At 40.5% G+C, this 24,811-nt stretch overlaps 2 protein-coding genes and 1 long non-coding RNA gene across 3 annotated transcripts; 1 reads left to right on the forward strand and 2 right to left on the reverse strand.

Annotated features, from left to right (window-relative positions):
* Position 1: 1 nt before the first annotated feature.
* LOC310803542 (sorting nexin-6) lies at positions 2–24,421 on the forward strand. Its single transcript, XM_083668363.1, has 14 exons — positions 2–51; positions 431–544; positions 748–855; positions 1,019–1,079; positions 1,292–1,419; positions 22,237–22,320; positions 22,473–22,547; positions 22,843–22,873; positions 22,983–23,070; positions 23,179–23,218; positions 23,319–23,405; positions 23,721–23,810; positions 24,061–24,126; positions 24,272–24,421. Exons 1-14 carry the CDS (start codon positions 49–51, stop codon positions 24,410–24,412), a joined length of 1,116 nt encoding a protein of 371 aa, XP_083524489.1. The 5' UTR covers positions 2–48; the 3' UTR covers positions 24,413–24,421.
* Positions 2,391–5,383, reverse strand: LOC310803543. The gene is made up of 4 exons (XR_014554185.1): positions 5,362–5,383; positions 3,485–3,532; positions 3,205–3,288; positions 2,391–3,089 (listed from the first exon to the last, which is right to left on the reverse strand). It is a non-coding gene; the product is annotated as an uncharacterized lncRNA (long non-coding RNA).
* Positions 15,552–21,458, reverse strand: LOC310802971 (uncharacterized protein; the record flags this gene model as incomplete). Its single annotated transcript, XM_083667607.1, has 9 exons — positions 15,552–16,200; positions 16,316–16,399; positions 16,641–16,688; positions 18,509–18,558; positions 18,703–18,846; positions 19,038–19,124; positions 19,922–20,218; positions 20,362–20,430; positions 21,410–21,458. 9 exons carry the CDS (start codon positions 21,456–21,458, stop codon positions 16,075–16,077), a joined length of 954 nt encoding a protein of 317 aa, XP_083523733.1. The 3' UTR covers positions 15,552–16,074.
* Positions 24,422–24,811: the final 390 nt, after the last annotated feature.

A 24,811-nucleotide genomic window follows, 5' to 3' on the forward strand; every position in this document is an offset into this window, starting at 1 on the left:
GACGTTGGGGAGCGGTTGCACGGACAGAAGCCTGCTTGTTTGAACATTATGGTAAGTGTGAATTAATAGACTGATAAGATCGTTGATCTCTGCAGCTCCTGACCATCATGTGATAGGCTGTGTGCCAGTTGTGACACCTTGACACACCTTTTGCTTTTTAGTTTTTCACACAAATTGAGTAACAGGATCATCTGAAATATATTTAGGAACAGTGAGTTATGCATACATAGCAGAATTCTGATGTTCTTGGAAACTTTGGTGAATTTGAAACGTCTACAGTTACCAATGCAAAATGACAGCCTCACTTTGAACATTGATGTTAATGGGTATTTTTATAGTACAGTACTACAGCAACTATTGTCTTATCTCTCTCCTGAGTGTTTCGTGATATTGTTACAAGATTGACAGACACTGACATTCGATATTTCAGGAGGAGGTGAGAGAGGGGACATTGAATGCACTAAGTGTCAGCGCCCGCAGCATCAGGGTCAGTGAGGCCGTGAGAGATGGGGACGCGCTGACCTTTATAGTCATGTCTCAGAAGGTAAGAGGAGGTCATGGACAAGGATATATAGTCACAGTTTTAGCCTAATGCACTGTATTCATATTCATTTTCATATTGTTCTCAGTGGTTGCTGTTGTCTATCTGAATTTACATGGACTGTACTGTTGGACCCAGAGGGTTTAAAACTGTTTAAACCTGTGTGGCTGTTGTAACTTGTTTCGTGCTTTCTCTCCATGCTCCAGTTGTCTGGTAGTGGAGAGTACCATGTGGACAGGACATATGAGGACTTTGAGTGGCTTCAACAAGGTCTATTCTCTCAGGAGGAGGTGCCTGGAATACAAGGAGTTATTGTTAGTATCCCATCATGACCCTGACCTCTAAACCTCTAAACCCAAAACACAATAAAGTGTTCCAAAAAAACATATGCTAAACTATCCCTAGAGTACAAACCGTTGCTTTGCCAATACAATCAGCATATATAATGAGATACATTTGACTTGTTTCCCTTTTTAGTTTCCTCCTCTTCCAGCAAAGCCTCAGTTGAATGCACCCACCAGGGTTGTGAAACAGCTTGGTATGTATTTCTGGAAATCAATGACACCGTAATATTGACCTTTGTTGACACTGCATGTCACCAGTAACTCCTCTGTAGTTATGAAATTGGATAAAATGCCAAACTTCTTTCCATTACGTTATTCTGGTGTCAACCCATACTATGCATTGTCCTGGTGTGTTGGTTTGATGTTAAAGCCTTAACCGTCTGTCAATGGTTACTTTGCTCTGTAGGTTTCTTGGCCATGGGGCAGGACTGGCACCCCTACTGCATGGCTCTGGAAACCTATCTCCAGCAGGTGGCAGCACACATCACGCTCAGCAAGAACAAGGGACTGGAGATCTTCCTCACTAACTCAGAGGTATTGTAGGCCAATTCAGCTTGTGAGCCTGTATTTGACCTGGTGGGTGCGTAGTCAGTCACTGTCTTGTGCCTAATTCCATTTGTGATTAATAGGGTTGATTTTAACCAAGCAGTCCAAACAGTTTGATGTTTCCAGACAGTGATTAAAAGACTTGCTTCCGCAGTTTCTAACATTTCCTCATGTGTATCATTTGGTTATGGTATTGGGTAGGCAATACCTACAATATTGTGTGCTTACCTCTTACATGAGTTACATAATGAATGTGTGTTAACTGTAAGTTCCTAAGGAAAACGCATGTGCTGATTAGCCAAACTATTATTATTATTTTTTTATCATAACAGAACTTTACAAGCCTCTTTATTCCGAGAATGAGGTGCTAATAGAGGCTGTGAACAGAACATATATTAGGAAGATGTAGATCATTATCTGTGTGTGCAGATTTGGTCTATGACAGTGTTCTGGATTGAAGGCACTGGAGGATCTGACGATGACTGTTCTCTCAAGGATGCACTAGACAAGTGCAAGTTAAATAAGTAACTTCAGTTGACATTGTTACGAGACTGCTTTTCCTGCTCATATAGAGCACTGTGTGGCAGGCTTGACACTGTCGTCACAAAGTTGGTTGTTTTTGGAAAACTCAGTCAGAAAAAGTGACTGTCTTTTCTGAATACTGTCGACTTGGGAGCATCACGTGATGCGTGGTTGAGGTACGAGTTGGTCGACATGCATATGAAAATATATGAAAAGTATAGTTATGGATGACTATGTGTCATATAGTCATCCATAATTGCTTAATGCTGAAGTGGTTATGAAAGCTATCCTCATGCTTTGACACGACAAACCACATCCTGCCCTTTTCTCAGACATAGCTGAAGTCATCTTCATTTACGAAATGTCACAGCTTTGAAATGCCCATGTGCTGTTTGAAAAGGGAACTCAGTAAACTGTCTGCCATATAAGGTGCTTTGACTAGAACTGCTACACAACAAACATTTTGTCCAGTAGCTAAAATGTGTGTATTCTCTGGCTTACACCTAACTTATATTACGATATACTATTACTAATACTATCTATTTCTCCATTATTTACACTATTACATATGATACGTAAACATGGTAATGATCTACATTTAGTTTCAGAAACATTTACAGAAGAAGACGTACAAGTTGCATATTTATAGTTGGGAAAGAATGTTTCACATTCATTTTCAAGGTGACACAGTATTTGAAGTACATTGAAAGATCAAGATGTGACAGAAGGTTATGAAACATGTACAGTCTACATAGTAAAGTGCCAGATGATAAAACCTCATGAAAACAAATAACCAAACTGCTAGGAGAGCTCTCTGCAGTATGTCTTTTGCACACGACCCTTGCATTCAGCACGCTTCCACATATAATGGAAAATTACAGCAGTACAACAGTTCACTGAAGATACAGTACAGTATTCTTAAGTTAACCTTTCCTACAATCTATTAGGTACTAATCATCTTAACATTAATTTTTCTAAGGGCTGTGAGGCTGCTGTACAGTATGGTGCCTCTAGGGGGCTCTGCCTGTCTTGATGCTGGCATACTCTGTGTCTCCTCCATTGCTCTCCTGACTCACTGCTGCTCTCCCTCTTCCATTGTTGTGGACAACGGTGGAGTATGTCACTGAGGGATCATCCTATAGGGCGAGATGATAAGGGACACACAAGATTACAATCAGAGGCAAATAACACATTGGTTACATATATTTCCACCCTCAAAACAATGGACCACAAACACAAAGTTTGACTTACTGGTGCACAGGTTGGTGTGGTTGACGTGTCTATTTGACGTGTGTTTCTTTTAGCTACTGTAGCGTACAATACAGAGGGATCATCCTATAGAGGAGACACAATGAGACACACTTACATACACAAATTAAATTGAGATGATTTGATACAGCAGCATTGTTAATGTTACAGACGCATACCCTTACATGCCTAGTCACAGACAGTGATTACATGCTTAATACACACTACCATACGCCTGCAGACACACAGACACAGACATATGAATACATAAACGTTCTCTTACTGGAAAATTGAGTGATGTGCACTTTCTGTCAGCAGGCGTGGAATCATCCTTAAGAGTGCAGATCAGTGAAGACATACAGTTACTACTCTACACCCATCACCACACAAAACACACAATGATTATGGGATGTTATATTTCTTCAAAGCTTAATTTTACAATTAGTGGTTTGATACAGTCACACTCTCAATGTGATGCATGTTAATCTACAAATACATACAGTTGAAGTCGGAAGTTTACATACACCTTAGCCAAATACATTTAAACTCTGTTTTTCACAATTCCTGACATTTAATCCAAGTAAACATTCCCTGTCTTAGGTCAGTTAGGACCACTTCTTTATTTTAAGAATTTGAAATGTCAGAATAATAGTAGAGAGAAATATTTCTTTCAGCTTTTATTTCTTTCATCACATTCCCAGTGGGTCAGAAGTTTACATACACTTAGTTAGTATTTGGTAGCATTACCTTTAAATTGTTTAACTTGGGTCAAACGTTTTGGGTAACCTTCCACAAGCTTCCCACAATAAGTTGGTGGAATTTTGGCCCATTCCTCCTAACAGAACTTGTGTAACTGAGTCAGGTTTGTAGGCCTCCTTGCTCACACACGCTTTTTCAGTTCTGCCCACACATTTTCTATAGGATTGAGGTCAGGGCTTTGTGATGGCAAATTCAATAACTTGACTTTGTTGTCCTTAAGCCATTTTGCCACAACTTTGGAAGTATGCTTGGGGTCATTGTCCATTTGGAAGACCCATTTGCGACCAAGCTTTAAGTTCCTGGCTGATGTCTTGAGATGTTACTTCAATATATATAATTAAATATATAATTTTCCTTCCTCATGATGCCATCTATTTTGTGAAGTGCACCAGTCCATTCTGCAGCAAAGCACCCCCACAACATGATGCTGCCACCCCCGAGCTTCACGGTTGGGATGGTGTTTTTTGGCTTGCAAGCCTCCCCCTTTTTCCTCCAAACATAACGATGGTCACTATGGCCAAATAGTTACATTTTAGTTTCATCAAACCAGAGGACATTTCTCCAAAAAAGTAAGATCTTTGTCCCAATGTGTAGTAGCAAACCGTATTCTGGCTTTTTTATGGCGGTTTTGGAGCAGTGGCTTCTTCCTTGCTGAGCGGCCTTTCAGGTTATGTCGATATAGGACTCGTTTTACTGTGGATATAGATACTTTTGTACCTGTTTCCTCCAGCATCTTCACAAGGTCCTTTGCTGTTGTTCTGGGATTGATTCGCACTTTTCACGCTAAAGTACGTTCATCTCGAGGAGATAGAACGCGTCTCCTTCCTGAGCGGTATGATGGCTGTGTGGTCCCATGGTGTTTATACTTTCGTACAATTGTTTGTACAGGTGAACATGGTACTTTCAGGCGTTTGGAAATTGTTCCCAAGGATGAACCAGACTTGTGGATGTCCACAATTTTTTTTCTGAGGTCTTGGTTGATTTCTTTTGATTTTCCCATGATGTGAAGCAAAGAGGCACTGAGTTTGAAGGTAGGCCTTAAAATACATCCACAGGTACACCTCCAATTGACTCAAATGATGTCAATTAGCCTATCTGAAGCTTCTAAGGCCATGACATCATTTTCTGGAATTTTCCAAGCTGTTTAAAGGCACAGTCAACTTAGTGTATGTAAACATCTGACCCACTGGAATTATGATATAGTGAATTATAAGTGAAATAATTAGTCTGTAAACAATTGTTGGAAAAAATGACTTGTGTCATGCACAAAGTAGATGTCCTAACCGACTTGCCGAAACATATAGTTTGTGAACATGAAATCTGTGGAGTGGTTAAAAAATGAGTTTTAATGCCTTCAACCTAAGTGTATGTAAACTTCCGACTTCAACTGTATGTCTTTACTTCATTCTTTTGCTCTCCTCCCCCTGTGTTGCTCCCGCTGTTCTTCTTCCCTGTGGGTCAGAAACCAGAGAGCTCAACACACACAGAGCCGTACAACCTACCTCACCATGGAAAAGTGCTAATTAAACATGTTTTAAACGGTGCTTCTAAGTGGTTAATATATGTATGGTTGTATTTGTGTGAATAGCCTACTGGTACCTTTGTTTCTCCTGTACATAAACAGGATGATCATACAGGATGATATTACTGCTAGAATAGCCAGTAAGATGTAGATGATTAGACGTTGATTTGGGTTGTTGATAGTAGAACTTTCTCCTGGGATCTTCCGATTGTTTTCCCCTTCTGACATGGACATGAACATTGTCAGTCAGTCTGCTGTGTTACTAAGAGAGCTCTGTATGTTATGGAGACTGGGGTCTAGGATGAATCGAGAGTCTGGCTTAGCGTGACTCGTGGTCAACTAGCATGTACTGCAAGTTTGTTAGAACAGTGCTGAAAATTAACCTGTATTGACTTATGTATTGACCTTGTTGTGGTCGGTCGGTTGCCTCAGGTTGAGCTACTGTGGAGTGTTTGGTGGGGGTCTTGGGGATTTCTTTGGGGGGGGGTTCTGTCACCAAGAGAGGAGATAATCATTAGCCTTGTATCAATCAGAGCAGACGCACACTGTAAGTGACAACAACACAATATAACCAAAGCTAACATCCCATCAAATACCAAATGAGTTGTGATTTATTCTGTTGATTATCAGTGATAAAGTTAAAGCCAGTAGTTGTTGTGCACGTTCAATAAAATGTAATTGGTGGCTTCATCAGTGGTGTGGAGCTGCAATGCCAATGGAGTGCTGTCTGCTCACTGCGTCAGTGCTGTCTGCTCACTGTTTCTCAGTCATAGGTGATAGACTCTGATTGTCTCTTCACTTACAGTATAATTAATTAATTAATTAATTAATGGGTGATGATCAGATCAGATGATCTACTTTTAACATGTACATGCTGTTTCCCAAAAGTGATAAGATACTTATATAAGTGAATATAAAAATGTCATTAATTGACAATGATGAGATGCCTTACCTGCAACAATGAGTCTGGTGTCTCTGTATTCATGACTGACCGTACACCTGTACGACCCCTGGTCCTCCACAGTGAGTTGTGAGAGCAGGAGAGAGAGGTTCCCAGATGAGCGCTCATTAAACATCTTGACTGTTTTTGTAGAGATCATTCTGGATTAGATCGGGTATCCAACTGTTACTATTCTTTTTAAGGAAGATCCATGTGACTTTGGGAGGGTCAAAGGGAGTTTCATGGCAGGAACAGGGCAGGAGCACAGACTGGCCTGAGAAGGCAGTGATGGACCTCGGTCCTGAATATGACAAAGTACATCCTGCAGAAACACAAAGTAATTATACAGTACAGTATGTGAGTTTGAGTTGTTGATGTATGTAACCATAGAGATAGAACAGTATACTGTATCTGTCTCTGCATGTAATGTTCTTGTTCTCTGGGTCATTACATTATTCAATCAGTATCATCCATTTTCAAATGTGTATAGATATTGCACAGTTGGATACCTTAGTCCATATTCATCACAGAGAAACAGGTTATCCATTTAAGGAACATAAAATATAAGGCAATTATGGGTGGTTATTGCCTCATAACAAAAGCGTTTCTACTGGTGGTTAAACTTTAAATAATTAAGCCTTTTTGCATTGTTTGAAACAGTGATATTAAAGTTTTATTTGTCCAGTAATTAGTAGTGCCATAGAACACTGTAATGTTCACAGGGACGCATGCATTTTGTGAGTTTTTCAGCTATATATTTCACCTAGTATTTGAGGTGGTCAGAGATTTTCAAAACATTTTCAAATCAGAGTGCCAACATGTAAACAAGAGTGCTGCCTTCAAAATATGCAGACGAGTACTGGGGTACTTCACTTAACAATGGAACGATAGCCTACAAATCTGGAGAGAGTTACCATACCCATTCCCATAGATAAAGACAAAAGGGCGTTAATTGCTTAAACAAGCTTCCTTGTACAACATACTTGCTTACTTGGCTACATTTGACCAACTCTATCTCCAACTCTATGTCCATGGTCTGGCCCATAAAGATCAGATAATTATTTTCAAAAAAATTGATGTCACTAAAGTATTAGTTGATTAATTGGTTCGATTAATTGATTAATCTGAACGGCCAATATTTTCACACATATTTTGTAAATGTGGGTCTAGAGGTTTTGCCGATTTGTTACAGGATATATTTGGTGTTCTGGTTTACGTTTAACACCCAATACATGTTAAGATACTTATTGGACTCACCTGCAGTGGTGTGAAGGACTGAGATGATCAGACACACAGTGATCCACATGGTGCCTGTATCTCCTAGTTGGGAAGTATAAAGGTAAACAGACTGATTGACTCTGCTGTATGTATGTGTGAAGAGAGACAATGGTGCCCACTGCTCCACTGTGAGTTCGGAGTAGACTGCTGTATTTGTAGTAATAATGTCAGAGAAACAGAGTGTGAGAATACCTCTAACTTACTGGTGAAAACCATCCTCATTCTCTGACTCCACCCACATCTTGTGACACATGTGGTCACATTTGGAGAATTCTCTTCTTCTCCTTTTCTTAAAATACCTCCTCTGCTTTTTCCACTCAAACTGAGGTCAGTTCTGAAAGTTCTGTAAGATTTAAAACTGTGGGGAAGGTGACTAATTTATTAGTTATTATATTAAAGATGTACTCCTATGGAAGTAAAAGGAAGTGTGACCAGATTATGTATTTGCACAACATACAGATTACCTAGGGGCACCATGCATAATCTAAGTTATGGGAAAAGAGGACCCAATTAAGGGACCCAATGTAATTAATGAATTTAATAAGTAATAAACAGTAAGTTTTGTTAAAGGATGTAACACAATCAATGGTGTCAATGCATGTGTCAAACTGGAGGGTATTTGATGACTATCAAGTATCTTAGGCTCATTTATTGTTAATAGCAGTATTTATCAAGACAAGAGAAAAGCAACACCTGGTTCTACAAAAACAGTATTTATTAACTAAGCTAAGAAAGACAAGATGAAATGCAATGAAGTACAATACCGAAATTTCACAAGTTAATTTAGTTTCGGAAAAATAGTTACGAAGTAAATTCTGGATGTTACAGCAGAAGACAAGCAGAAGTTCCATATTCATGATTTGAACAAGAATGTTACACAATATTTGAAGTACATTTGAAAGATTTGAAAGTAGACAGTGAAACATAGTAAAGTGCCAGATGATAAAACCTCATGAAAGCGAATAACCAAACTGCTGGGAGAGCTCTCTGCAGTATGTCGTGGAAATCTATTTCTTATCAATAAAGAGATTACTGACAAATGACTTGAAAGATCTATAAGCTTTATTTTAATGCTGCAGCAGTGTCGTGTCTTGGTTGGACAGTCTCCAAATAAGGAGACTTTGAGTGCTCACAGTCTGACAGTAAGATCCTCAAAGACCATCTTTTGCACACGACCCTTGCATTCAGCACGCTTCCGCATATAATGGAAAATTACAGCAGTACAACAGTTCACTGAAGATACACAACAGCAGCGTTTCCCAACCGCTGTGCCGCGGCACACTAGTGTGCCGTGAGAGATCGTTGGGTGTGCCGTGAGAAATTATCCAATTTCACTTTTTTTTAAATTAACATTTATTAATTATTATCTGCAAATAAAATGCCATTGTCGAGTGTCTGTGCTGTAATATAGTGACTGGCAGAGTAATGTAATATTCGTCCGGGTGGCAGCAGGTAGCTAATTGCCTCGTTCCTTCTTAGAGACAAGAGAATTAGTGACGCATGCGACAGGTCGTGGTGACAGTGATGGAGAAGTTTTTTAAAAGGAAAAAATGCAAACTCCGAACTGGGCCCTGGACAAGATTCTGACCCAGGTGAAGGCCCTAGTATGAGTGGTGGTAAAAAGAAACTAAAGACGGTGAGCTCGAGGCAATACAGCGAAAGCTATCTTCCAACAGCGCCATGGTGCCAAGCAAGCTTAAACGCATCTCCAAACGAAACACCCGTCGCTTCAAAACAAGCCGATGGCGTGAAAACACAGAGAAACAGGCAACTTTTATGAGAAAAACCACAAAGGTAAATGAGAAAGCCCTCAAAGCTAGTTACCTAGTTGCTGAACTCGTAGCTAAATCCAAAAAGTCCCACTCTGTGGCAGAGACATTAATACTACCTGCCTGCAAAGCCATTGTCAACGAGATGCTCGGCCCTGACGCGGTTAAAGACATCGCTAAAGTCCCGCTCTCAGATAACACAATTGCCAGGCGTATTGATGACATGTCTACAGACATCGAAAGTCATGTTTTGGGAAAGATACGCATCAGTAGGAAATTTGCGTTGCAACTTATTATATTAGTGGACATTCTCAGCTCTTGGCCAATGTGCGTTTTGTGGATGGAGATGCCATTAGAGAAAACTTCCTATTTTGCAAGGCACTGCCAGAAAAAACAACAGGAGAGGAAATTTATATAATATTGTAATTATATATACTGTATCAGGCTACAGAGTGTCATTTTGTAACATTTTTGGTTGGTGGTGTGCCGCAAGATTCTTCCAATGTAAAAAATGTGCCGTGGTTCAAAAAAGGTTGAAAAACACTGCACTACAGTATTCTTAAGTTAACCTTTCCTACAATCTATTAGGTACTAATCATCTTAACATTAATTTTTCTATCACAAGTATAAGGGCTGTGAGGCTGCTGTACAGTATGGTGCCTCTAGGGGGCGCTGCCTGTCTTGATGCTGGCATACTCTGTGTCTCCTCCACTGCTCTCCTGACTCACTGCTGCTCTCCCTCTTCCATTGTTGTGGACAATGGTGGAGTATGTCACTGAGGGATCATCCTATAGGGCGAGATGATAAGGGACACACAAGATTACAATCAGAGGCAAATAACACATTGGTTACATATATTTCCACCCTCAAAACAATGGACCACAAACACAAAGTTTGACTTACTGGTGCACAGGTTGGTGTGGTTGACCTGCGTCTCCTTTAGCTACTGTAGCGTACATTACAGAGGGATCATCCTATAGAGGAGACACAATGAGACACACTTACATACAGTTACTATGTTCATCATCACACAAGTAACATGTTTTTCCAAAACACAAATTAAATTGAGATGATTTGATACAACAGCATTGTTAATGTTACAGACGCACACCCTTACATGCCTAGTCACAGACACTGATTACATGCTTAATACACACTACCATACGCCTGCAGACACACAGACACAGACATATGAATACATAAACGTTCTCTTACTGGAAAATTGAGTGATGTGTACACTCTGTCAGCAGGCGTGGAATCATCCTTAAGAGTGCAGATCAGTGAAGACATACAGTTACTACTCTACACCCATCATCACACAAAACACACAATGATTATGGGATGTTATATTTTTTCAAAGCTTAATTTTACAATTAGTGGTTTGATACAGTCACACTCTCAATGTGATGCATGTTAATCTACAAATACATACAGTTGAAGTCGGAAGTTTACATACACCTTAGCCAAATACATTTAAACTCTGTTTTTCACAATTCCTGACATTTAATCCAAGTAAACATTCCCTGTTTTAGGTCAGTTAGGACCACTTCTTTATTTTAAGAATTTGAAATGTCAGAATAATAGTAGAGAGAAATATTTATTTCAGCTTTTATTTCTTTCATCACATTCCCAGTGGGTCAGAAGTTTACATACACTTAGTTAGTATTTGGTAGCATTACCTTTAAATTGTTTAACTTGGGTCAAACGTTTTGGGTAGACTTCCACAAACTTCCCACAACAAGTTGGTGGAAGTTTGGCCCATTCCTCCTAACAGAACTTAAACTAAAGCCATGATATCATTTTCTGGAATTTTCCAAGCTGTTTAAAGGCACAGTCAACTTAGTGTATGTAAACTTCTGACCCACTGGAATTATGATATAGTGAATTATAAGTGAAATAATTAGTCTGTAAACAATTGTTGGAAAAAATGACTTGTGTCATGCACAAAGTAGATGTCCTAACCGACTTGCCGAAACATATAGTTTGTGAACATGAAATCTGTGGAGTGGTTAAAAAATGAGTTTTAATGCCTTCAACCTAAGTGTATGTAAACTTCCGACTTCAACTGTATGTCTTTACTTCATTCTTTTGCTCTCCTCCCCCTGTGTTGCTCCCGCTGTTCTTCTTCCCTGTGGGTCAGAAACCAGAGAGCTCAACACACACAGAGCCGTACAACCTCACCATGGAAAAGTGCTAATTAAACATGTTTTAAACGGTGCTTCTAAGTGGTTAATATATGTATGGATGTATTTGTGTGAATAGCCTACTGGTACCTTTGTTTCTCCTGTACATAAACAGGATGATCATACAGGATGATATTACTGCTAGAATAGCCAGTATGATGTAGATGATTAGACGTGGATTTGGCTTGTTGATAGTAGAAGTTTCTCCTGGGATCTTCAGTTTGTTTTCCCCTTCTGAACATGGACATGAACATGGTCAGTCAGTCTGCTGTGTTACTAAGAGAGCTCTGTATGTTATGGAGACTGGGGTCTAGGATGAATCGAGAGTCTGGCTTAGCGTGACTCGTGGTCAACTAGCATGTACTGCAAGTTTGTTAGAACAGTGCTGAAAATTAACCTGTAGTGACTTATGTATTGACCTTGTTGTGGTAGGTCGGTTGCCTCAGGTTGAGCTACTGTGGAGTGTTTGGTGGGGGTCTTGGGGGTTTTTGGGGGGAGGGATTCTGTCACCAAGAGAGGAGATGATCATTAGCCTTCTATCAATCAGAGCAGACGCAGTGACAATAACACAATATAACCAAAGCTAACATCCCATCAAATACCAAATGAGTTGTGATTTATTCTGTTGATTATCAGTGATAAAGTTAAAGCCAGTAGTTGTTGTGCACGTTCAATAAAATGTAATTGGTGGCTTCATCAGTGGTGTGGAGCTGCAATGCCAATGGAGTGCTGTCTGCTCACTGCGTCAGAAACTAGTGTTGTTTCTCAGTCATAGGTGATAGACTGATTGTCTCTTCACTTACAGTGTAGATAAAGGTTTCTTAATCTGTAACTAATACGTTTGGCCAATGATGATAACTTTTACTGACTGAAATGTTTGCTCTGACACTGCACTCTCCATGTCTTTCAAAATGTGAGCATTAAAAAGCTAACTTCAGTGGTGTGCAGTGTCTATTTTTGCAGTGTGCAGACAGCCCTCACCTTAACTCCTTTACTTATGGCTTCGCGCAATATGCTACCGTCAGGTAGGGGAGTCTACATACTGCAGCCCCAGGGTAGATCCATTCTGTTTTTATAGGGGTTTTTTGTTTGTTGAAGGCACCTCTGTGGTCACTCTGTGCTAACATGTAGATGCAGTTTCCCAAACATTATCAGATAATGATATCAGTAATTATAGAAAACATTTAATTAATGGGTGATGATCAGATGGATGATGATCAGATCAGATGATCAACTTTTAACATGTACATGCTGTTTCCCAAAAGTGATAAGATACTTATATAAGTGAATATAAAAATGTCATTAATTGACAATGATGAGATGCCTTACCTGCAACAAAGAGTCTGATGTCTCTGTCTTCACGACTGACCTTACACCTGTACCACCCCTGGTCCTCCACAGTGAGTTGTGAGAGGAGGAGAGAGAGGTTCCCAGGAGAGTTGTCATTAAACATCTTCACTCTCTCTTTGTAGCGAGCAGTCTTGGTTATTGATATATCCGGGTCCAGTTTAAACCATGTGAGGCTGTCAGGTTTAGCCTGAGGTTCCGTACAGGAGCAGGGCAGGAGCACAGACTGGCCTGGGGATCTTACTATCTCCAGGTGAAAAGGGTCTGACAGAGTGCAGCCTATGGAAACACAGATCAATTTGCTGGGATATACATGACAGAATTAAGTTTCCTATTAAGAAATCAAGAACTTTGCCCTCTGCTGTTTCCTGTTTTACGTTCCATCAGCAGTGATGTAGCCTGATTTAATCTGCACCTCTTACCTACAACAGTGAGGAGGATGTCTAACACTTGTCCCTTATTGTTTCCACACCTGTAATATCCCTCATCCTCTACAGTGATATACGAGAGCAGGAGAGAGAGGTTCCCAGATGAGCGCTCATTAAACATCTTGACTCTGTTTTTGTAGAGATCATTCTGGGTTACAACGGGTATCCAACTGTTACTATTCTTTTTATAGTAGGTCCATGTGACTTTGGGAGGGTCAGAGGGAGTTTTATGGCAGGAGCAGGGCAGGAGCACAGACTGGCCTGAGAAGGCAGTGATGGACCTCGGTCCTGAATATGACAAAGTACATCCTGCAGAAACACAAAGCAATTATACAGTACAGTATGTGAGTTTGAGTTGTTGATGTATGTAACCATAGAGATAGAACAGTATACTGTATCTGTCTCTGCATGTAATGTTCTTGTTCTCTGGGTCATTACATTATTCAATCAGTATCATCCATTTTCAAATGTGTATAGATATTGCACAGTTGGATACCTTAGTCCATATTCATCACAGAGAAACAGGTTATCCATTTAAGGAACATAAAATATAAGGCAAATATGGGTGGTTATTGCCTCATAACAAAAGCATTTGTACTGGTGGTTAAACTTTAAATAATTAAGCCTTTTTGAGTTGTTTGAAACAGTGAATAATGATTTGGCTAATCTCATGTGGTATTAAAGTTTTATATGTCCAGTAATCAATAGTGCCATAGAACACTGTAATGTTCACAGGGACGCATGCATTTTGTGGGTTTTTCAGCTATATATTTCACCTAGTATTTGAGGTGGTCAGAGATTTTCAAAACATTTTCAAATCAGAGTGCCAACATGTAAACAACAGTGCTGCCTTCAAAATATGCAGACGAGTACTGGGGTACTTCACTTAACAATGGAACGATAGCCTACAAATCTGGAGAGAGTTACCATACCCATTCCCATAGATAAAGACAAAAGGGCGTTAATTGCTTAAACAAGCTTCCTTGTACAACATACTTGCTTACTTTGCTACATTTGACCAACTCTATCTCCAACTCTATGTCCATGGTCTGGCCCATAAAGATCAGATAAAAAAAAAATTTTTTAAATTGATGTCACTAAAGTATTAGTTGATTAATTGGTTCGATTAATAGATTAATCTGAACGGCCAATATTTTCACACATATTTTGTAAATGTGGGTTTTGCCGATTTGTTACAGGATATATTTGGTGTTCTGGTTTACGTTTAACACCCAATACATGTTAAGATACTTATTGGACTCACCTGCAGTGGTGTGAAGGACTGAGATGATCAGACACACAGTGATCCACATGGTGCCTGTATCTCCTAGTTGGGAAGTATAAAGATAAACAGACTGATTGACTCTGCTGTATGTATGTGTGAAGAGAGACAATGGTGCCCACTGCTCCACTGTGAGTTAGGAGTAGACTGCTGTATTTGTAGTAATAATGTCAGAGAAATAGAGTGTGAGAATACTTCTAACTTACTGGTGAAAACCATCCTCATTCTCTGACTCCACCCACATCCTGTGACACATGTGGTCACATTTGGAGAATTCTCTTCTTCTCCTTTTCTTAAAATACCTCCTCTGTTTTTTCCGCCCAAACTGAGGTCAGTTCTGAAAGTTCTGTAAGATTTAAAACTGTGGGGAAGGTGACTAATTTATTAGTTATTATATTAAAGATGTACTCCTATGGAAGTAAAAGGAAGTGTGACCAGATTATGTATTTGCACAACATACAGATTACCTAGATTACCTCACCATGCATAATCTAAATTATGGGAAAAGAGGACCCAATTAAGGGACCCAATGTAATTAATGAACTTAATAAGTAATAAACAGTAAGTTTTGTTAAAGGATGTAACACAATCAATGGTGTCAATGCATGTGTCAAACTGGAGGGTATTTGATGACTATCAAGTATCTTAGGCTCATTTATTGTTAATAGCAGTATTTGTCAAGACAAGAGAAAAGCAACACCTGGTTCTACAAAAACAGTATTTATTAACTAAGCTAAGAAAGACAAGATGAAATGCAATGAAGTACAATACAGAAATTTCACAAATTAATTTAGTTTCAGAAAAATAGTTTATATTCACAATATGAAGTAAATTCTGGATGTTACAGCAGAAGACAAGCAGAAGTTCCATATTCATAATTTGAACAACAATGTTTCACAATATTTGAAGTACATTGAAAGATTTGAAAGTAGACAGTAAAACATAGTAAAGTGCCAGATGATAAAACCTCATGAAAGCGAATAACCAAACTGCTGGGAGAGCTCTCTGCAGTATGTCGTGGAAATCTATTTCTTATCAATAAAGAGATTACTGACAAATGACTTGAAAGATCTATAAGCTTTATTTTAATACTGCAGCAGTATCGTGTCTTGGTTGGACAGTCTCCAAATAAGGAGACTTTGAGTGCTCACAGTCTGACAGTAAGATCCTCAAAGACCATCTTTTGCACACGACCCTTGCATTCAGCACGCTTCCGCATATAATGGAAAATTATAGCAGTACAACAGTTCACTGAAGATACAGTACAGTATTCTTAAGTTAACCTTTCCTACAATCTATTAGGTACTAATCATCTTAACATTAATTTTTCTAAGGGCTGTGAGGCTGCTGTACAGTATGGTGCCTCTAGGGGGCTCTGCCTGTCTTGATGCTGGCATACTCTGTGTCTCCTCCACTGCTCTCCTGACTCACTGCTGCTCTCCCTCTTCCATTGTTGTGGACAATGGTGGAGTATGTCACTGAGGGATCATCCTATAGGGCGAGATGATAAGGGACACACAAGATTACAATCAGAGGCAAATAACACTTTGGTTACATATATTTCCACCCTCAAAACAATGGACCACACACACAAAGTTTGACTTACTGGTGCACAGGTTGGTGTGGTTGACGTGTCTATTTGACGTGTGTTTCTTTTAGCTACTGTAGCGTACATTACAGAGGGATCATCCTATAGAGGAGACACAATGAGACACACTTACATACAGTTACTATGTTCATCATCACACAAGTAACATGTTTTTTCAAAACACAAATTAAATTGAGATGATTTGATACAGCAGCATTGTTAATGTTACAGACGCATACCCTTACATGCCTAGTCACAGACACTGATTACATGCTTAATACACACTACCATACGCCTGCAGACACACAGACACAGACATATGAATACATAAACGTTCTCTTACTGGAAAATTGAGTGATGTGCACTTTCTGTCAGCAGGCGTGGAATCATCCTTAAGAGTGCAGATCAGTGAAGACATACAGTTACTACTCTACACCCATCACCACACAAAACACACAATGATTATGGGATGTTATATTTCTTCAAAGCTTAATTTTACAATTGTGGTTTGATACAGTCACACTCTCAATGTGATGTATGTTAATCTACAAATACATACAGTTGAAGTTGGAAGTTTACATACACCTTAGCCAAATACATTTAAACTCTGTTTTTCACAATTCCTGACATTTAATCCAAGTAAACATTCCCTGTCTTAGGTCAGTTAGGACCACTTCTTTATTTTAAGAATTTGAAATGTCAGAATAATAGTAGAGAGAAATATTTCTTTCAGCTTTTATTTCTTTCATCACATTCCCAGTGGATCAGAAGTTTACATACACTTAGTTAGTATTTGGTAGCATTACCTTTAAATTGTTTAACTTGGGTCAAACGTTTTGGGTAACCTTCCACAAGCTTCCCACAATAAGTTGGTGGAATTTTGGCCCATTCCTCCTGACAGAACTTGTGTAACTGAGTCAGGTTTGTAGGCCTCCTTGCTCACACACGCTTTTTCAGTTCTGCCCACACATTTTCTATAGGATTGAGGTCAGGGCTTTGTGATGGCAAATTCAATAACTTGACTTTGTTGTCCTTAAGCCATTTTGCCACAACTTTGGAAGTATGCTTGGGGTCATTGTCCATTTGGAAGACCCATTTGCGACCAAGCTTTAAGTTCCTGGCTGATGTCTTGAGATGTTACTTCAATATATCCACATCATTTTCCTCCCTCATGATGCCATCTATTTTGTGAAGTGCACCAGTCCATTCTGCAGCAAAGCACCCCCACAACATGATGCTGCCACCCCCGAGCTTCACGGTTGGGATGGTGTTTTTTGGCTTGCAAGCCTCCCCCTTTTTCCTCCAAACATAACAATGGTCACTATGGCCCAACAGTTACATTTTAGTTTCATCAAACCAGAGGACATTTCTCCAAAAAAGTAAGATCTTTGTCCCAAGGTGTAGTAGCAAACCGTATTCTGGCTTTTTTATGGCGGTTTTGGAGCAGTGGCTTCTTCCTTGCTGAGTGGCCTTTCAGGTTATGTCGATATAGGACTCGTTTTACTGTGGATATAGATACTTTTGTACCTGTTTCCTCCAGCATCTTCACAAGGTCCTTTGCTGTTGTTCTGGGATTGATTCGCACTTTTCACGCTCAAGTACGTTCATCTCGAGGAGATAGAACGCGTCTCCTTCCTGAGCGGTATGATGGCTGTGTGGTCCCATGGTGTTTATACTTTCGTACAATTGTTTGTACAGGTGAACATGGTACGTTCAGGCGTTTGGAAATTGTTCCCAAGGATGAACCAGACTTGTGGATGTCCACAATTCTTTTTCTGAGGTCTTGGTTGATTTCTTTTGATTTTCCCATGATGTGAAGCAAAGAGGCACTGAGTTTGAAGGTAGGCCTTAAAATACATCCACAGGTACACCTCCAATTGACTCAAATGATGTCAATTAGCCTATCTGAAGCTTCTAAGGCCATGACATCATTTTCTGGAATTTTCCAAGCTGTTTAAAGGCACAGTCAACTTAGTGTATGTAAACATCTGACCCACTGGAATTATGATATAGTGAATTATAAGTGAAATAATTTGTCTGTAAACAATTGTTGGAAAAAATTACTTGTGTCATGCACAAAGTAGATGTCCTAACCGACTTGCCGAAACATATAGTTTGTGAACATGAAATCTGTGGAGTGGTTAAATAATGAGTTTTAATGCCTTCAACCTAAGTGTATGTAAACTTCTGACTTCAACTGTATGTCTTTACTTCATTCTTTTGCTCTCCTCCCCCTGTGTTGCTCCCGCTGTTCTTCTTCCCTGTGGGTCAGAAACCAGAGAGCTCAACACACACAGAGCCGTACAACCTCACCATGGAAAAGTGCTAATTAAACATGTTTTAAACGGTGCTTCTAAGTGGTTAATATATGTATGGTTGTATTTGTGTGAATAGCCTACTGGTACCTTTGTTTCTCCTGTACATAAACAGGATGATCATACAGGATGATATTACTGCTAGAATAGCCAGTAAGATGTAGATGATTAGACGTTGATTTGGGTTGTTGATAGTAGAAGTTTCTCCTGGGATCTTCCGATTGTTTTCCCCTTCTGAACATGGACATGAACATGGTCAGTCAGTCTGCTGTGTTACTAAGAGAGCTCTGTATGTTATGGAGACTGGGGTCTAGGATGATTCTGACTCGAGAGTCTGGCTTAGCGTGACTCGTGGTCAACTAGCATGTACTGCAAGTTTGTTAGAACAGTGCTGAAAATTAACCTGTAGTGACTTATGTATTGACCTTGTTGTGGTCGGTCGGTTGCTTCAGGTTGAGCTACTGTCGAGTGTTTGGTGGGGGTCTTGGGGATTTCTTTGGGGGGGGATTCTCCTGAGGAGATGATCATTAGCCTTGTATCAATCAGAGCAGACGCAGTGACAATAACACAATATAACCAAAGCTAACATCCCATCAAATACCAAATGAGTTGTGATTTATTCTGTTGATTATCAGTGATAAAGTTAAAGCCAGTAGTTGTGCACTGTCAATAAAATGTAGTTGGTGGCTTCATCAGTGGTGTGGAGCTGCAATGCCAATGGAGTGCTGTCTGCTCACTGCGTCAGAAACTAGTATTGTTTCTCAGTCATAGGTGATAGACTCTGATTGTCTCTTCACTTACAGTATAGATAAAGGTTTCTTAATCTGTAACTAATACGTTTGGCCAATGATGATAACTTTTACTGACTGAAATGTTTGCTCTGACACTGCACTTTCCATGTCTTTCAAAATGTGAGCATTAAAAAGCTAACTTCAATGGTGTGCAGTGTCTATTTTTGCAGTGTGCAGACAGCCCTCACCTTAACTCCTTTACTTATGGCTTCGCGCAATATGCTACTGTCAGGTAGGGGAGTCTACATACTGCAGCCCCAGGGTAGATCCATTCTGTTTTTATGTTTTTTTTGTTTGTTTAAGGCACCTCTGTGGGCTAACATGTAGATGCAGTTTCCCAAACATTATCAGATAATGATATCAGTAATTTATAGAAAACATTTAATTAATGGGTGATGGGTGATGATCAGATCAGATGATCAACTTTTAACATGTACATGCTGTTTCCCAAAAGTGATAAGATACTTATATAAGTGGATATAAAAATGTCATTAATTGACAATGATGAGATGCCTTACCTGCAACAACGAGTCTGATGTCTCTGAATTCACGACTGACCTCACACCTGTACCCCCCCTGGTCCTCCACAGTGAGTTGTGAGAGGAGGAGAGAGAGGTTCCCAGGAGAGTTGTCATTAAACATCTTCACTCTCTCTTTGTATCCAGCAGTCTCGGTTATTGGTATCACCGGGTCCAGTTTAAACCATTTGAGCCTGTCAGGTTTAGCCTGAGGTTCCGTACAGGAGCAGGGCAGGAGCACAGACTGGCCTGGGGATCTTACTATCTCCAGTCGAACAGGGTCTGACAGAGTGCAGCCTATGGAAACACAGATCAATTTGCTGGGATATACATAACAGAATTAAGTTTCCTATTAAGAAATCAAGAACTTTGCCCTCTGCTGTTTCCTGTTTTACGTTCCATCAGCAGTGATGTAGCCTGATTTAATCTGCACCTCTTACCTACAACAGTGAGGAGGATGTCTAACTCTTGTCCCTCATTGTTTCCACACCTGTAATGTCCCTCATCCTCTACAGTGAGTTGTGAGAGCAGGAGAGAGAGGTTCCCAGATGAGCGCTCATTAAACATCTTGACTCTGTTTTTGTAGAGATCATTCTGGGTTAGATCGGGTATCCAACTGTTACTATTCTTTTTATAGTAGGTCCATGTGACTTTGGGAGGGTCAAAGGGAGTTTCATGGCAGGAGCAGGGCAGGAGCACAGACTGGCCTGAGAAGGCAGTGATGTACCTCCATCTTGAATATGACAAAGTACATCCTGCAGAAACACAAAGTAATTATACAGTACAGTATGTGAGTTTGAGTTGTTGATGTATGTAACCATAGAGATAGAACAGTATACTGTATCTGTCTCTGCATGTAATGTTCTTGTTCTCTGGGTCATTACATTATTCAATCAGTATCATCCATTTTCAAATGTGTATAGATATTGCACAGTTGGATACCTTAGTCCATATTCATCACAGAGAAACAGGTTATCCATTTAAGGAACATAACATATAAGGCAATTATGGGTGGTTATTGCCTCATAACAAAAGCATTTGTACTGGTGGTTACACTTTAAATAATTAAGCCTTTTTGCATTGTTTGAAACAGTGAATAATGATTTGGCTAATCTCATATGGCTACAAATCTGGAGAGAGTTACCATACCCACTCCCATAGATAAAGACAAAAGGGCGTTAATTGCTTAAACAAGCTTCCTTGTACAACATACTTGCTTACTTGGCTACATTTTACCAACTCTATCTCCAACTCTATGTCCATGGTCTGGCCCATAAAGATCAGATAAATTTTTTTTTTTTTAAATGATGTCACTAAAGTATTAGTTGATTAATTGGTTCGATTAATAGATTAATCTGAACGGCCAATATTTTCACACATATTTTGTAAATGTGGGTCTAGAGGTTTTGCCGATTTGTTACAGGATATATTTGGTGTTCTGGTTTACATTTAACACCCAATACATGTTAAGATACTTATTGGACTCACCTGCAGTGGTGTGAAGGACTGAGATGATCAGACACACAGTGATCCACATGGTGCCTGTATCTCCTAGTTGGGAAGTATAAAGATAAACAGACTGATTGACTCTGCTGTATGTATGTGTGAAGAGAGACAATGGTGCCCACTGCTCCACTGTGAGTGAGGAGTAGACTGCTGTATTTGTAGTAATAATGTCAGAGAAACAGAGTGTGAGAATACTTCTAACTTACTGGTGAAAACCATCCTCATTCTCTGACTCCACCCACATCCTGTGACACATGTGGTCACATTTGGAGAATTCTCTTCTTCTCCTTTTCTTAAAATACCTCCTCTGTTTTTTTCACCCAAACTGAGGTCAGTTCTGAAAGTTCTGTAAGATTTAAAACTGTGGGGAAGGTGACTAATTAATTTATATCGCTACCCACCTGAAATTAAACAACATTAAATACAATATTATAAGGCAGGGAGCCCATAAACCTTTCCAACCCCCCATAGGTAGGAAAAACACAGAGCAAACCTGCAGGTGGAGCCGGGCCGGTGGTTGGGATGACCAAAATGTATCCCTGGTGGAGTGTAACAAACTCAGCTCTTAAAGCCTGGTCCCGTGAACATGTGATGTTTGCTTCTTCATAGGTGGGTTCAGCTGTCCATCAACTGACACTGTGGTCACCTGACGGCCAGCTGCCCTCTCTTTAGAGTGCCGTGCCTGAACCTACATAGACACGTTTGGTTACTGATGATAGCTTTGCTCTCACACTATGCACTTTTTATGCAGTTGGGTTAAATGTGACAATTAAAAAAAGTGTGCGTGTGTGTGTGTGTGTTCGTTCCAGCCCCCAGGTCGTCAAAGAGTAAGGAAGGGTATCTTTAACCGCCTCAGTCAGGCCATGGAGGGCATGAGGAAAGACAGCCATAAGGTACCTCAGTTTGAGCTAGACAACCAGATGTCACTCAAGAGGACCCTAACACACAGAACTAACCGCATTCACATATCATACGTAGACTGGAAGATACACATATTGGAGGATGTGATGTCAGAAATAATAGTAAGTAATGACTCTCTCTCCAGGATGTGGATGAGTTTTTTCAAACTGAGCGTGATAACAATGTCACTCTCACTGGGTGCACCAAATCAGCGACAGAGGTGAGTACTGATGCCCCCCTGGATGGTTTTCTCTCTCTCCTGCTCTTGACCATTCAACAATTTGTGTAATATCGATGATGGGCTGGAGTTGAATTGATTAGACACTGTAATTGTTGAATAGACACTGCTTTTAATAGGTCAAAAGTCTTTCTCTTTCTTTCTCTCTCTCTCTCTCTCTCTCTCTCTCTCTCTCTCTTTCTTTCTCTCTCTCTCTCTCTCTCTCTCTTTCTTTCTCTCTTTCTCTCTCTCTCTATCTATGCATATATAACCCCTCTAAACTTCCCTCTTCTTCCAGAGGTTCCTTGACGTGGTGCTGACAGAACAAAGTAAGAGACCATCTTTTTATCCTATTATTCAGTATGAGTCAAGAGGCCTGGGTAGGCGCTGGCAGAGTGCTGCTCACTCTGGCTAACCACAGAGGCTGTGTTTTCTCAGAAATAGCTGTGGCGTGTGGACACTTCTCTACTTCTCTACACCTCTGTGTAGAACAGGAAGAGGACACTTCTGCACTGGCCTTCTCAAAGTGAGAGAACTACACCAAAAATGCCTACTATATGTGTCTTCTTGCATTTTAATCAGTGGTCTGTGTGTAATGGACATATCTTATTTATGTTCCTGTTTCTTCTTGCAGGATATGTGTCAAGCTGTCTCAGGTCATTGACTCAGTCAAGGTACAATGGCCACATCATCCTCATGAAATGGATAATCATTTGAAATTTCATGTGATATTAACCTCGCCTATGCACTACTGTGTGTTTCCTCTGTGTGCAGAAAAACTTTGAAAGTGTGGCTGAGAACAACGTGAGCACGCTGGGGCTGGGCCTGGATCTGCAGTCCCGCTACCAAGAGGCAGAGAAGGTCAGACATCCCCATTACTGCTCTGGTACTGGTGACAAACAATGCTGTCCAAGATTACTCAAGCACATAGATGCCATCTCATGCACTCTTGTGACATCAACCTCAATCTAGGTCATCTGTTGATGAGTCATCACATTTAGAACAGTCTTACCAAACAGTACTTTACTGATCTGTGTGTGTGTGCGTGTGTGTGTGTGTCTGTGTCTGTGTCTGTGTGTGTGTGTGTGTGTGTGTGTGTGTGCGTGTGCGTCTGTGTCTGTGTCTGTGTCTGTGTCTGTGTCTGTGTCTGTGTCCGTGCGTGTGCATGTGGTGTAGGAGATGCTGTACAGAAGGACGTGTAAACTGGTGGAGCTGGAGACAGCCAGCAGGAACGCAGAGAGAGCCAAACCCATAAAGAAAGAAGCTGTGAGTGTTCACCCACACAGACACAGGAACACACACTGCATGTCCTCATGTGTCCAGCAGGTGTCAGTCATGTTCTGTCATGTTGGGTATCATGAAACATGCATGCATGCAGGTATCCAGAGCAAGTAGTCGAATGTATATTGATGATGAACCTATCCTACTGTATACGCAGTATGCAGTAACCAGGAGGCGACCGATGGAAGTGACTGCTGTTTTGTATGCTGTGCTCAGTTTGAGTGATTTATTTCAGATGGAAGAGGCGAAGAAGGCAGCTGAGAAGGAGTTTGATCACATCTCTGGAGTGGCTAAGCAGGAGGTACGGGACAGAGGCCAACTGCTTTTAACATGTGCCTCCCATGTTGAGTTCATGTAGCGCTTGTTTAATGCACTGTGTGTGTGTGTGTGTGTGTGTGTGTGTGTGTGTGTGTGTGTGTGTGTGTGTGTGTGTGTGTGTGTTCCAGATTGCGCGATTCCAGAGTGCTCGTGTGGAGCTGTTGCGCCAGGCTCTGACTCTCTGGTGTGAGAAGCAGCTGTGTACAGCCAAGGACACCTCCACCCGCTACACCCAGCACCTGGAGACCTTCAGGGAGCTGGGGGAGTGACATATCCCTCTGACCACTACAGCAACCCCCCAGACCCAGCTGACCCCACCATCGCATACTTTACTGCTCTCTGAGCACCCACTAAGTGTAAATTGAATGATATGACCAGAATACCCACGTTGTCAAACCATACAATTACCTTTGTCTTTGTCTCTCTCTCTCTCTCTCTCTCTCTCTCTCTCTCTCTCTCTCTCTCTCTGTCTCTGTCTCTCTTTCTCTCTCTGACACACACACACATGCATGTACACACACCTGCACACACACACACACACACCATCCTTAATCCAATCACCACTCATCCTCAGCCCCCCTGCACTAATGAAGCGTCTATGGTGCTAATGGTGTTATGTCCAATGCAGAGAGCGAAAGTTGGAGTGTGTGTGTGTGTGGGTGGGTGTG

This window comes from Argentina silus, assembly GCF_951799395.1.
Source record: "Argentina silus genome assembly, chromosome: 4".
Lineage (NCBI taxonomy): Eukaryota > Metazoa > Chordata > Actinopteri > Argentiniformes > Argentinidae > Argentina > Argentina silus.